Genomic DNA, 15000 nt, shown 5'->3' with positions numbered 1-15000 from the left:
ATTATAAATATATTTGCTTCTTATTAATACAATAAAAACACTGAACAACAAATAGTTGTATATACAGGAAGCTGTATTTTCAAAATAAAATCTTTAACTTTGTAGAAAAGATCATATAATCTATCGTATCACTTACTCTTAAAAACTGAAATTAAATACATTCAATATGGTACCTCTCAGAATAATGTGCCTAGACATAAGCATAGTTTGTCTGGAAAGCTTCTACAATTACGAAGAACATACTAATACAACTTTTGTGGGAAATGAACATACCAGGATATTGTTAAAAGCACATCAGATCATTTAAAAGGAGCAGAGACAAGTGTCAGAATCTCTCCTTTCATCCCACATATAATGCCAGTGTTTCCTGGTGACAATATTCTCCTTTTCCTTCTGTCTTTCCACAGTGCATGCTCTCTTTGCTCAGGATGAATAGCTAAGTTGATTAGCACGCTGTGCTAATGAAGCCAAAGAAGAGGTTTGTCTTCCACAAGTCTTACAACCCATTCATTATCCATTGCCTTTGAATGAATTCTGACTCACAGCAACCATATCAGACAGAGTAAGAACTGCCCCTATAGGATTTTCAAGGCTCTGGTAGCGTCGTGGTTATGCATCGGGCTGTGAACCTCACAGTCAGCAGTTCAAAACTACCAGCTGTTCCACAGGAGAAAGATGAGGCTTTCTGCTCCTGTAAAGATTTACAGCCTCCGAAACCCTGTACAGGGTCACTATTGGTCCGAACCGACTCCATGGCACATAACAACAACAACAAATCTTTACAGAAGCAGACTATCACATCTTTCTCCTGCAGAGTGGCCAATGGGTTCAAACAGCCAACTTTTTGTTAGGTAGCTGGGTACTTAACCACTATGACACTAGGGCTCTTCTGAGTCTTGTAGCAGGTAAAAAAAAAAAAAAAAATCCAATTAATAAAGATATTCCATTCATCCTAGAGGCAATGCTTGCTGCTGACCCAAAAGAGATTGTACAGATGGCTTGAAATTCACTCCTAACTCCACACATAAAACAAATAAGCCCATAATTAAGCCTAAAGCTTTTATCCTACAATAGACAATGTGTGTTGATGTAAACATCTACTTTAAAAACAGAAAACGTATTGCTATAAAGATGTTGAGTAAATTAACCTTATTCTGATTTATTTCCATGATTACTAGACAGAATCGAAACTGGAATTTTACTCTTAACTTCTGTTGCTTGCATTTAAGCATTTATCTCATTGTTATTAGTCATCCTGATGTCTGGTAAACTCGGGGTATTTATGACTTAACAATGTTACAATAACGTTCACTCACCTTCTGTGAAATTCCTTTCCCTTTTATTATAAAGTATGGAAACACAAAGTTGTAAGTTTTTCATACCAGACTCAAATCACCTTTACATGAAGCTACGAATGAACACCAGCTTCCTGTTTTATAACAATGGAGTCCCAGTGTGGTGCTATTGGATAAACAATGGACTGGTACCCACAAGGTTGGCAGTTCAAACCCACCAGCCACTCCTTGGCAACCCTACATGGGTCACTATAAATTAGAACAAAATCAATAGCACATAACAACAACAATCTATAACAATAAAGATCAGCAAACCTTTTAGGGGAGGATGAGTTCATTTTGCTTTGTTGGTTCATTTTCAAAAAGACAGTTTTTAGAACCAATTCCTTAGCTCAATATAATACTATAAAGCAACTGATTATGTTTTATCATCATCTGGGTTCAAATTATAAGCCCTCCCAGTTGTGTGACTTTGTATAATTTACTCAGCCTCTTTGAATCTCAGTTTCCCTATGTTTAAAATGCAGGAAAAATCACTACCGTACAAGGTGATTCCGAGAATTAAATGACATGTGGAAAATCTTGTAGTCATGTTCTCAAATCAAATGTCCATTCTCCATGCTTTCACTTATTGGACAGATATTCACTGGGTCTTGGTGTGGTGCTGAGGGTTAATGAGCTAGTCTGCAAAGTTGGTTTGAACTGCAAGGTTGGTGGTTCAACCTCATCAGCCGCTCCTCAGAAATCCTATACAGGGTTGTTGTGGGTCAGAACTGACTTGACGGCACTTAATAACAACAAAATATTATATGCAAGGTGCAATTAATTCCATCCCTTAACCTCTGTAAAGTTTTAGATACACAATAAATATAATAGGAAAATTTTCTTCAATCAAAGGCTTGCTAATTAGTATGTTAGAAAATCTACTTAAAGCTGCCAAATATTTCCACATTTTAAGTGATATAAGCCATTGTTAATACAGAACATATCAAAACCCATACGGTAGTTTTCACAAAACCATTTTTTTTTTACTAGCATATCCATCATTCATGTGATAAAATTTTTGCTTTGGCTTTACTTTGAATATATTTCTAAAACTCAAGAGTAAACAAGGAAAAAAATTACTGATTTGATAATTGTACCTAAAATAGACTTGAGATACTTCTATTCAAAATCACCTCAATGGCACCTATAGATTTGCTAGGTGAAGCTGATGGCTTCTGAGAGCTTTGTTTTATTGTTGGAGTGGGAGGGAGAGGGCGTTAACAGTTAAAAATTAAATTGTAAAATCTCTGTCAAATTTGAGATGTGATTTGAAGGAAGTCTACTTCACCAAAACCAAACCAAACAAAAATACCCAAACCCATTGCAGTCAAGTTGATTCCAACTTCTAGCAACCCTATTGTTGTTGTTGTTAAGTGCTGACGAGTCAGTTTCAATACATGGCAACCCTGTACTGGGTTTCCAAGGCTTTAAATCTTCTTGGGAGCAGAAAGCCTCATTTTTCTCCTGTGGGGTGACTGGTGGGCTCAGACCACAGACCTTCTGGTTGACAGTCCAGTGCTTATTGTATGAAGTCACTGCACTCCCCAGCAACCCTACAGGACAGAGTATAACTGTAATCCACAGCTGCCATCTTTACGAAGGAGTCCTGATATGGCGCTGTAGGAAAAGCACTGGACTGTTACCACAAGGTCAGTGATTCAAACCCACCAGCCGCTCCTCAAAAACCTTATACAGGGTTACTATGTATCAGACCTGACTCAATGGCACTTAATGACAACAATAATCTTTACAAAAAGAGGCTGCCATGTGTTTCTACCATGGAGTGACAAGTGGATTTGAACCACTTTTAAGCTGGTAGTAAGCACTTTAACCACAGTGATACCAGTGTTGTTGTTATTAAGTGCTATCAAGTCAGTTCTAACTCATACCGACTCTATATAGGGTTTCTGAGGAGTGGCTGGTGAATTTGAACTACTGACCTTTCAGTTAGCAGTCTAATGCTTATCCTACAGTACCACACCTGGACTCCATATGTACCGTGGTGATGATGGTTATGTGCCGTGGAGTCGGTTCCAACTCACAACAACCCTGTATAGGATTTCCAAGGATGTAAATCTTTAAGGGAGCAGAAAGCCTCATCTTTCTCCCATGGAATGGCTACTAGTTTCAAACTGCTGACCTTATGGTTAACAGCCTGCCTTGGAACCACTGTGGTATTCTACTCCCCAAAACTAGTTCTTAAATTCTAGATCTTTCAGACTGATTGATCTGACAGAAACTGGTAAAACCTCCAAGACAATGGCCCTTAGACATCCTTCAAGCCTGAAACTGAACTCAGGCCTGTGGCTCAACTTTCAAAGAATAGACAGGTCTCCAAGGTGAACAAAAACATCAGGGAGGTACATACGGCTTAGAACAATCCACCATCTGAAGTCAAAAGAGTAGCTTTTGCCCAGGATAAAGCTTAGCGTGTAGGAAGGGGTAGGAAAGAAGGACAAATGGTAAACACAGGAAGAGAGTGAGAAAAGTGTTGCTATACCGTGGGAACTACGACCAAGGTCACAAAACAAAATACGTATGAACTGCTGAATGGAAACCAATTCACTCTGGAAACTTGTAACCAATTCACAATGAAAAGTTTAAAAAATATAATAATTCTAGGTCTTTTTTTTTTTTTTTTTTGTAAAGCACAACTGGTATGGCCATGCAACAAAAATACAGTTTCTTTTTTCTTGATCTATTGCAAGAAAAAAGAAACTGCTACCAGTCATGTGAATTTCAGCTCCACCACAAGCCTTGATGAAGAAGGACTGAATATGTGACTCAGTGTACGAAAGACTAAAGTATTAAATACTACAAGATCTTCCACAAATGAGGGTGTTTCAAAGATTGCGGGAAAATGTCAGTATCTTTTCATTCCATTTTTCCATGAACTTTTGGAAGCTGTCTTATAAGTAGAAAATCACAATAATGCAAAAGCGATTTAGGGCATAAGAAAAAAAAATGACATATTCTAATTTCCAATGTGATAATGTGTAAAACAGAGTACAGGTGTTGTTGTTAAGTGTCGTTGAGTCAGTTCCAACTCATAGCGACTCTCTATAGGGTTTCTGAGGAGCAGCTGGTAGATCTGAACTGCCTTTGTGGTTCAAAGTGCAGTGCTGATCATACAGCACCAGCCACACAAGGAGTCCGTAAAGTATAAGTATAATGTCCAAAATTAACATGTCTATTCTCAAACTGATGGCGGTCTGCTCCCATAAAGATTTACAGCCTCGGAAACTCTGTACAGGGTCGCTATGGGTCGGAATCGATTTGACAGCACTTAACAACAATTTTCAAACTAGGAGCCCTGATGGTACAGTGGTTAAGCACACAGGTGTTAATCATGGGAGAAGATAGCGGCAGTCAGCTTCCACAAAGATTTACAGGTTTGGAAACCCTATGGTGCATTTCTACCCTGCGTTATATGGTGTTTAGGTGTTGGAATCCACTCAACAACAATGGATTTAATTTTTGTTTTGGTTCTCAAACTAATGATTTAAATAATTCCACCCAAAAACAACAACACATTTTTTTGTTTTGTTTTGTTTTAAAGTTATTGGCCTTAAAAATAAAAATAATGAAGTGAAAATTTTTTCACTTGGTATAAATTATTGTTGATCTAGGCCAACAGTAAAAAACCCCAAAGCAAGTAAGATAAAAAGAGCACCCAATTAGATTAAGTGAATCATTCACATAACAAAATCCACCATTTTGTCACTGCTGAGAGCTACTAGTCAGGCCCAGTGTAACACTGCCGGATAAGACACTGGACCAAAAGGTCAGTTTTGAACTATAAGGTTGGCGGTTCAAACCCAGTAGTCACTCCTCAGAGACCCAATACAAGGTCACTATGAATCGGAACCCACTTGACCACACTTAGCCAGGTAGTCAGTCACTAGTCAGGCTAGGAGATTATTTTAATTTAGTGCATATGTTTTTGTGTACAAGGAGCTCTGGTAGCATAGTGGTTACGAGTCAGGCTGCTAATCTTACTGTCAGCAGTTCAAAACTACCAGCTGTTCCATGGGAGAAAGATGAGGCTTTCTGCTCCCGTAAAGATTTACAGCCTCAGAAACCCTGTACAGGGTCGCTATGAGTTGGAACCAACTCCACGGCACATCACTGCCAGCACCACCATCACCACATTTATGCATACGATAAAGATAACTTTATAACCATGTTGTTGTGCACTATCAAGTCAGCCCCAACTCAGCGACCCTATATATGGGGTTTCCAAGGTTGTAAATCTTCAGCAGAAAACCTCGTCCTTCTCCCTCAGAGAGGAGCAGCTAGGTCTGAACTGCTGACCTTGTGGTTAGTAGTTCAGTATTTATCCTACAGAGTCACCAGTACTCCTGTGGTATAGGCATCTTTATTAAATAGTAAATGGAACCATGGTAAAGGTCAGTACATAATCCAGAATTGAAAACATATTTTCTATACAATTAATTATGCTTCAACAATCTCCAGATGTACGAGTGTTACACTAAAGGACGGAGCATGGTGGGATCCCTGCCACCTGGTTCAGTTGTGAGACTAGGGCTTGTATTTTTTACTCTTCCACATACACAGTTCCCTTTCCCTCAGAAGATAAAGCCAATAGAGTTTGCTTACCACCAGTCCTAGTACGAGGGTGCGGACTCGCTCTCCTATCTCTGGTGAAATGTCATTGCCAAACTGCTGCAGGGTAGTAAGGAAGCGTTTCAGCTTACTGAGTTGCCTGGCGCCACAGGCTGGGGGCAGCTGTTGATTTGCCAGAGAAGAGGAGGAAGAAGAAGAAGGCCCGTTGCTAAAGCCATTGGGTGGCGAAGGGGCGCCATTCAAGGCTGTAGGTGAATGGCTCGTGCCATTAGTTACTGTCAAAGGCACAAAATCAGAAAGAAAAAAAAAAATCACCTTTATGATCACAGGCACAAGAAGTGACAATCTTATTTCCTTCCACTTACATCTAGTGACTGTTTTTAAAGTTTTTAAATGCTGGGACCTGTAAAATGCTTTGATTTCTGCAGGATGACCAAAGGCTTGGGTTCTCTACAATTAAATGAGTCCTTTCCACACACCACTTAACAGTGCTCTGCACAGAAGCTGATAATAAATGGAGTCGGCTGTAATACAAGGACAGCCCTGCCTCCCATGTTCACATATGCCAACCACCTGAAATGTTTCAAACATAGAACAAACAGTGTTTGGCTGTCAGCCTTTTGTCACAGGCTTATATCAATATAACAGGACTATTCCTTTCTAAACTGCTCCCCAAGAGAAAGTGTACATTTGGTGGAGACTAAATTTATCACTGAACATTTTTAATAATGTTTTGTACACACAACTGACAGCTGTGTTTATAGAAATAGGGCTTTCAAGTTTTAACCTTCTACCACCCAATTAGAAGGCTATTTTCTCCCACATATTTCCTAACCACTTTTTTAAGGGAAATGCAAACTGTACGCAAGAAGCCAAAAAGGATAGTGTTTATCAAGGAGTTATTTCAAGAAATTGAAAGGAAACAAGCAAATCCAACCAATAGAATGGATTCAGAAAATGTATTTCTCATAAATTCATTTGAATACCAAGACAACAGTCCACATGAACCAAGCTAGAAAAAAGTTAATTTTGCCATGTTAAGATGAATTAAATGGTTAATTTGTTTATCAAATATATCATTTTTATAATAAGTTGGATAAAACTGTCTCTAGCAGTAGTTTGAGGATGCTTTAAGGACTGTACTAATCCAAAAAGTTTCATTTCAAGATAATAAAATGGTTCTCTTCCTCAAAACGTAATACCAAAGTAAGCTGCCAAGAAATTATAGCTAACTAGGACCTTTCACAAAAGACACCTGTCTACCAGTGTGGCATTAGGTGACGACAAACTGAAAACATGCTAGCAGGGTTACAATTTGGCACCATCACAGTTCCCTATGCCTTACACATTTAAAAGGGTCTTTTAAATGGAAGTGAGGCATAGCATAAGCAATCTGGGGGCTATATTTTGTCCATTCCTTATAGTCTACTTTTACTTGTTAATTCTTTTTCAGTCATATGGTTTATGGCACATGATCTGTAAACAGTGTTATCTACAACAGATACTATTTATTAGTTTCACAAATCCTTGATGACAATTTTAACCAGGACTTTGAGACTTAGTAAAACAAATTTATCTACTATCTTTACTGGAGTACAATAAAAAGAAAGACAAGTTCCTATCCTGTCAGAATGTTCTGTCTGAAACATAGAGGACAGAAAGCAATATACTTCATTGACTCAGTACATAGGGCTTGACCGTGTTGGCAATTTAAGACAAGATGTTGTTTATTTCAGAAAGTTCTCTATATTTATTTCTTAAATAATCTTTTTTAACTTCTTGTTGCTAAGTGTCATCAAGTTGGTTCTGACTCATAGCGACCCTGTGTAGAAGGAGCAGCCAGAGGGTCTGAACCACTGATTCCATGGTTAGCAGTACAGTGCTTACCCTACAGTGCCACATAAGGAATCCTTTTTAACTTAAGGATGCTAAATTTTAATATTATTTGTAACTATTTGAAATAGAGAGTAATGTGCTGTTAGAAGATCAGAAGTAACCTGGAACTTTTTATTGTTGTTATGTGTCATCAAATTGGTTCTGACTCATAGCAACTCTATATAGGGCTTCCAAAGATCAACTGATGGGTCTGAACCACTGACCTTATAATTAGCAGTCCAGTGCTATCCTACAGCACCACACCAGGGCACCAACCTGAAAGTAAGTTTACCTTATTTCCATGCTCCAAGTCAAACTGAACAAACTAAAATAAAGAGCTCTACATTACACAGGACTCCTGGTGTGGTGCTGTGGGTTAATACGCTAGACTGCAAAGTTGGCTTGAACCACAAGGTTGGCGATTCAAGCTCACCAGCTTCTCCTAGGAAACCCTATACAGGGTCACCATAGGTTAGAACCAACTCAACAGCACTTAACAACAACAACATTACATAAGTTAACTTAAGAAATTATGGAATGATTACTGGTAATGGTTGAACAATATGATAAACATATTTAATATCACCGAACTACACATATGAAGACTACTGAAATGGCAAACGTTTGTTACTTATATACTTATCACAATTTAAAAATGTATTTCAATGATGAAGAGTTATGATGTACCTATGAAACATCTCACGTCAAGGATGAACCTGGAGGACATTATTCTGAGTGACATTAGTCAATGACAAACGGACATATACTGCATGAGACCACTATTGTTAAAAACTCAAAAAAAGGTTTTCATACTAAAAGAAACACTCTTTGAGGGTTAACAGGGGTGGGGGTCAAGGGAGAATAATTCACTGGCTAGAGGATAGACACATTAGCTCTTGAGTGACAGGGAGGGTAATATACAAGAGGGGAGGGGCAGTAAAAATGTATTTAAGAAAAGAAAACATTATAGTAGCAACAATAGAAGCTATAGACCAAGAGAAATACTTTGTTAAAATCATAGCAAACTACAGTTCTGAAGTAATAATGAAAAGAAGACAAATACTGGCTCTCTTCCAAATGTTATCTACTGCTTAAGCTACAATACCTAGGAGTACAATACCTACTTAGTAGCAAATACATTAGTTTCTGCATGATACATTGATGATGACTCTCATTTTTCTTTAATTCCTATTTACAAATAATAATTCATTTCAAACCCCAAACAGGAAATCCAGAAATGACTACTTACACGTTGTGGGCGTAAATGAACTGGTTCTTGGAGCTCCTTGAGTCGTTGGGGGTGGTGGCATTGTTGGAGGAGTCAACCTAGATTGTGTCTTCACATCCACCGGTGAGTCTGGCATTGTGGAGTGCTTCTCAGTACGATCTGCGGGATGCCACCACCAACATGTTATTTCATGCCTTAAGTACCTCAGTTTTTAAAGTGCGATTTATCTTTTTTGAAAAGCAAGCCAACAGAAGAGATTCCACATCTTCTATCAATAAATATGCTTCTCTACTGAAGTTTAAATCAGGAATTTATCATCCAAACCCTACTTTAGAAGGTGTAACACAGATGGCAGGACCTCATTTGTAACTGGGTTGTATTATACTCTATTGTTATTTCTGGCTTGGCCAGATGCTACCTTGGTAGTGTTATATGCAACAGCGCAACTTCACTCCAAGCTGAAGCCAACATTAGCAAGAAGTAAAAATAGATGAGGAAGGAGGATGGTAATGAACCCCCTTCATGACAGCTCAGAAATAACAGAAGCCTGCAGCTCTGTTATGCAGGTGAGATACTGGTAGGAACCAGTCCTTTGTGACTATTTTCCCTAACACCTGCCGCCCCTCTTCCATGCTTTGTTTTCTGGACTATTTGATGAAACAGGTTATGTCTCCCAGACACATCTCTCACTTCAATTTTGTACACTGTTTTAAAAATCACCTAGACTATATAAACGCCATATGTCACACAATGCAGGTGCGCTATTATTTAAGTTAGAATGCATGAGTTTATGGTTCACGATTTTAAAAACATGAGACCAATACTTCAATCAATCATTGTAGGCAGAGTAAAAATTAAGAACCAAATTGAGAGCTAAAACAACGGGAGATTCTCCTCATATATTTCATGTAATACAAGACAGATACAGAGAAATCTACTGGTTACTGAATAATGAACAATTGCAGCCCATCACTATTATCTACTAAATACATATTTCCCCTAAATTCTGCAAATTTTTTCTCAACCTAATCTACTTATCAAAGCAACAGATAACCCAGTAAAAATGAGAGGGTTTTTTATGGTCAGTTTTTGTAGATTCAATATTCTTTCTGCAAACACATGCATGCCCCCCTAGAATGTTTTGAGGAGCCTCTTGCAGCCTTAAGCATAAATATTTCTTGCTTAGACTTTGAGAATTAAAATACCATGGACTATTAATAAGGAATGTTGCTGTTGCTGTTAAGTGCCGTTGAGACAGTTCCGACTAATAGCAATCCTGGAGAGGGTTTCCAAGGAGTGGCTGGTGAGCTTGAACCGCCAACCTTGTGGTTCAACCCAACCTCACAGTCCAGCACATTAACCCACAGCACCACAACAGGACTCCTTTTAAGAAAAAATAGGCCTCAGAAAAGATCCTAATAATCACAGTGACAAATTATCTACATTACTTCAGAGTCAATTATTAAAAGAAATGGAAAAGTCTAAATTACTACTATCACAATTCCAAATCCAGCTCACCTTTGTTCAAATCAATTTCACAGACTTGAGTTATAATAAAATATATTTGAAAGTTAAAATAATGTTGACACTATTACCATGAGACCATTTACATCATTCTATAAGAGGATATCCCACAATATTTAGTTAAGACTGTCAGTGTCTTTCTTAATTTATAATACTGGTAAATAAAACACACAAATAAAAGTATTCCAAGTGAAATGATGGCAAAGACATAGGTAGAGAGTATTTCTACCTTTATTTTATTGTGAAAGCTGTGTCTTTATATTGCTACTCCAAACCATTTAACAACCAACATCAGGAAGTCCCCTATCTAGATAATCACGCAAATTAAGTAGGCTTAAAACCGCTTCTTCAATAGTTAAATTCATTGCACATTCTACTCACCTCAACCAACCTCAGCAACAAGGGAATAAATAGCTTTCCGCTTATGTTGCAGCTGAGGGAAAAGGTACAGCAGCAAATACAAGTCTCCCTAAATAAAGGCAAATATTTCTGTCATGCCAAGGAAGGAGGGATGAAGGGAGGCTTGCCAGACTCTGCTGGGAGATAACAGTGGGAACTGCTGGTCCATCTGGTTTTCATTCTGCTAACACTCACACTGAAATATTGGAGAAGGCAGTCCAGATCCACAGATTTGAAGCACGTGGTTACACAGACAGAGAAAGGAGGCGCAGGAGGGAGAAGGGGATGGGGGAATAACTAAAAAAATTAATCCAGCAATAGAAGAGGAAAGACTGAAAAGAATAAGTCAGGGAGAAACGAGACGGCTGTTTATACGAACGGCTAAAAGCTAAACCTTACAAAAGTGGGCAGAGCACCCTAGCTTGTGTGCGTCTACATAATGAATAAGCAGTTCCCAAACTTTCAGACACATCCAAAGCCCATTTTTTTTTCTTTATTATTTTATAAATAACCTTCACTTCGAAAAAAAAGAAATACACTATGCAGTTGACAAAGTATCTTCTCTTCACATTTATTGAAGTGATCTTTATATTTTTATTTCTACTCCTACTTTAAAAACACATTTTTATATGTTCATAACTTCAGTTAGGAAAAGTTTTGAATACTTGTCTTGCTCATGTTTGCAACTTGATTCCTATCCAGAAGAACTTTAATAAAAATAATAGAGATGGATGCTTTTTTTTTTTAATTTTTAAAATTACATCAATATTTTAGGTATAATAACCATTGCATCAAAGCACAGAAAATGCCACTATTTCAAGCAGTAATTTATATATTCTAATTGGAATATAACTATGTATGTGTGTATATCTTTAAGACTTTGACATTAGCCAAATTTCTGTGATGATCAGCTTCACACTGTTCAAATGGAGTTTTAACTCAGAGGTCCTAAAACTTAGACCAAGTAGGGCCATATGTATCTCATTCTGGACTTTTCAGTGCAATCAATCCAGGATTGAAACAGACTGGTGAAATAACAGGCCATGCCTAATCCATATACACACAAGTACCCTCTACGAATCGGGCTGTGAACCATAAGGTCAGCGGTTCGAAACTACCAGCCGCTCCGCGGGAGAAAGATAAGGCTTTCTACTCCTGTAAAGATTTACACCCTCGGAAACCCTGTTACAGGGTCGCTATGGGTCGGAACCGACTCGATGGCACTTAACAACAACAACCACCCTCTGGAACAGAGAGATTTCAGATAAACGCAGAAAATGTGTTTCAAGTATGCTGAGACCTGTTGCATTTGTTTTGAATTATTAAAACACACACACACATTTTGAAATACATATTTTTGAAACTTTTATAGCACACAGCAAAGAATTATGTTTTAACCACAGAAGTATTTCATTCCATTTCAAATTAGAAGATACGATAAAACCAATATTAAGTTTATTTCTTATGTATTTTTTTAAAGTTCTTTTATATATTTCTAATTGTACTTTTTTGTATGTCATTTCAATTCTCAGATCCTGTAGGGGGATGATGTTATCTACCATTTAGAAAGTGGCACAAAATGATTCAAATGAAAAAAGAACAATATCAGACAAGGGAGAGAATGTAAGTTGAATCAAAAGGGCTGACTTAACGTCTATCTTAAATGATTCAGGCCATTTCTAAATAAGACAATGTTCCCTATGTAATAACATTTCAACTTACTTGGTAAATGTCCAACACATATGTATTAAAGATGGCTGAGGCGTGGAAGAAAATGTGGCATATATAAATACATTACTGATACCATTTCAATATCCAATTCAATGCCAAGGCCTTCTAGAAGTGGAATGTTTTCCATTTCCTTTTTTTTTTTAAGTAAAAAGAAAAAAAGTATGTCATAACCTGCCCTAACACTTATTTGCTTTCAGTTCATTCAAGTAGTTCCAGATGATTTTTTAAAGTATGAAGAACTGATGGGCAATCTATATTTTCCATGTTTAACGCAACATTCTAGAAGCAAACAGTAAAACTATGGGACACTCAGTATCAGTGAATGTATACATTTTTCTACCAAAGTTCATCATGCCATTGTAATAGAAGAAATAGCTATAGATCATGGATGATATGCATTCTGAGGAACTTCTTGGACGTTAGAGTTAGTCATATTTGAGTAAGGGTCAGTTATGGAAGCTAGAAGATAGCAACCATAAGGTTTAATTCAAAGTGACTACTCCCGTTATTCAGGTACTACTAAAGGAAAGCAGGAAAGGAGATGGGAGCTAAGGAGAAACAAAAACTGCATACAAATTTTGATTTTTATTTCACCAAAAACGATGGCAAGTAGAGTTCAGAGGTTAAAGTCACTTAGTATCTCCAATGTCTGGCCATGAAATATTACAACAGGAGACTGCTGGCCAACTAGAAAAGTTGCCATGGTTACGTCTGCATGCTATCCTATCTCCCCAATGCTACTGTGATATTTCCTTTATGGGAATTTCTGGTAATTCATTTCTGCTCAGAACCCTTTGACAATGTCTAGAGAATAATGTTAAACACTAATATCTGAAAACATCTAAAAGCAAGGTGGAAAAAGCAGAAGGACAGATGATCCAACCAGTGAGCTTTCAAGTTAGGAGAGACTTGCTTTTAAATGTTTTCTCTCCAAACACTCATAATGAATCCCTTAGGCATGCTAGTAAACCTGGGCCTCAGCCCTTCTTATTATTAAAAATGGGAATATGATCCTCTAAGGGGTCCTGATGTGGCACTATGAGATCAGACTGAAAACCACAAGGTCGGCAGTTCAAATCCACCAGCAGCTCCTCAGAAACCCTATAAAGGGTCTCTATGAGTTGGAACATAAAAAGTAACTTAAAAACAACAACAAGCCTCATAGGGACATGGGAGGATAAATGAGATGATGTTTGTAGCCTCAGCACAGTGCCTGACTCATATTAAAACTCACTGCCATCACATTGATTTCAACTCATAGCAACCCTGTGTTGCTGTTGTTGTATGCCAACGAGTCATTCCAATTCATAGTAACCCTATAAAAGGTTTCCAAGAGTGGCAACTGAGTTTGAACTGACAACCTTGTAGTTAGCACTTCAGAGCTTATTATCTGCAGTGCCATGCCAGAACTCAAAGCAACTCCATGTCGTTGTTAAGTGCCATTGAGTGGTTTCCGACTCATAGTGACCCCGTATAGGGTTTCCGAGAAGCAGTTGGTGAGCTTGAGCCACCAACAGTGCAGTTCAAACTGACTTGATTATCCTAGCACCCCACAGCAGGCCTTCAAAGCAAGTGGTGGTGGTGGTTATGTGCCGTGGAGTCGGTTTCAACTCATAGTGACCCTGTACCGGGTTTCCGAGGCTGTGTATGTTTATGGGAGCAGAAAGCCTCATCTTTCTCCTGAGGAACAGCTGGTAGTTTCAAACTGCTGACCTTGCGGTTCACAGCCGGATTCATAACCACTACGCTACGCTACTTCCGTGACGCTACCAGAGCTCAAAGCAAGTAGGACATAGTAAAACTGCTCCTTTGCATTTCTGAGACTATAAATCTTTCCAGGAGCAGATAGTCTTAGTTTTCTCTTAGAAGCAGATGGTAGGTTTGAATTACTGACCTTGTGGTAAGCAACTCAATGCTTAATCCACTAAGCCACCAAGGCTCCTTGACTCATACTGTTGTTGTTAAATGCCAATGAGTTGGTTCTGACTCATAGCAACCTAGTATGAGGTTTCCAAGGAACAGCCAATGCGTTTGAACTACTGACCCTGTGCTTTAAACCGACCTTGCAGTGCAGTGCTTTATTCCACAATGCTACACCACTGATTCATATTGTTGTTGTCAAGTGCTGTCAAGTCAGTTCTGACTCATAGCGACCCTGTATGTGATTTCCAAGAAGTAGCTGATAAGCTTGAACCACCGACTTTGTAATTCAAACGACTTTGCAATTGTTGTTGTTAGGTGCCATCAAGTTGGTACCGACCCATAGCTACCTTATGCACAGCAGAACGAAACACTGCCCGATCCTGGGCCAACCTC

General features: G+C 38.3%; 1 protein-coding gene across 1 annotated transcript in view; it reads right to left on the bottom strand.

Annotated features, from left to right (window-relative positions):
* Positions 1 to 15000, bottom strand: part of LOC102819969 (protein CBFA2T1-like) — a 225340-nt gene that overhangs the window by 95393 nt on the left and 114947 nt on the right. The window contains 2 exon segments of the mRNA XM_006859256.1: positions 5961 to 6202; positions 9052 to 9189. Of these exon segments, the coding sequence (XP_006859318.1) occupies positions 5961 to 6202; positions 9052 to 9189 (380 nt within the window).

The sequence above is a fragment of the Chrysochloris asiatica genome, unplaced genomic scaffold, assembly GCF_000296735.1.
Source record: "Chrysochloris asiatica unplaced genomic scaffold, ChrAsi1.0 scaffold00031, whole genome shotgun sequence".
Classification (NCBI taxonomy): domain Eukaryota; kingdom Metazoa; phylum Chordata; class Mammalia; order Afrosoricida; family Chrysochloridae; genus Chrysochloris; species Chrysochloris asiatica.
This window is presented reverse-complemented; position numbering and strand designations above follow the sequence as displayed.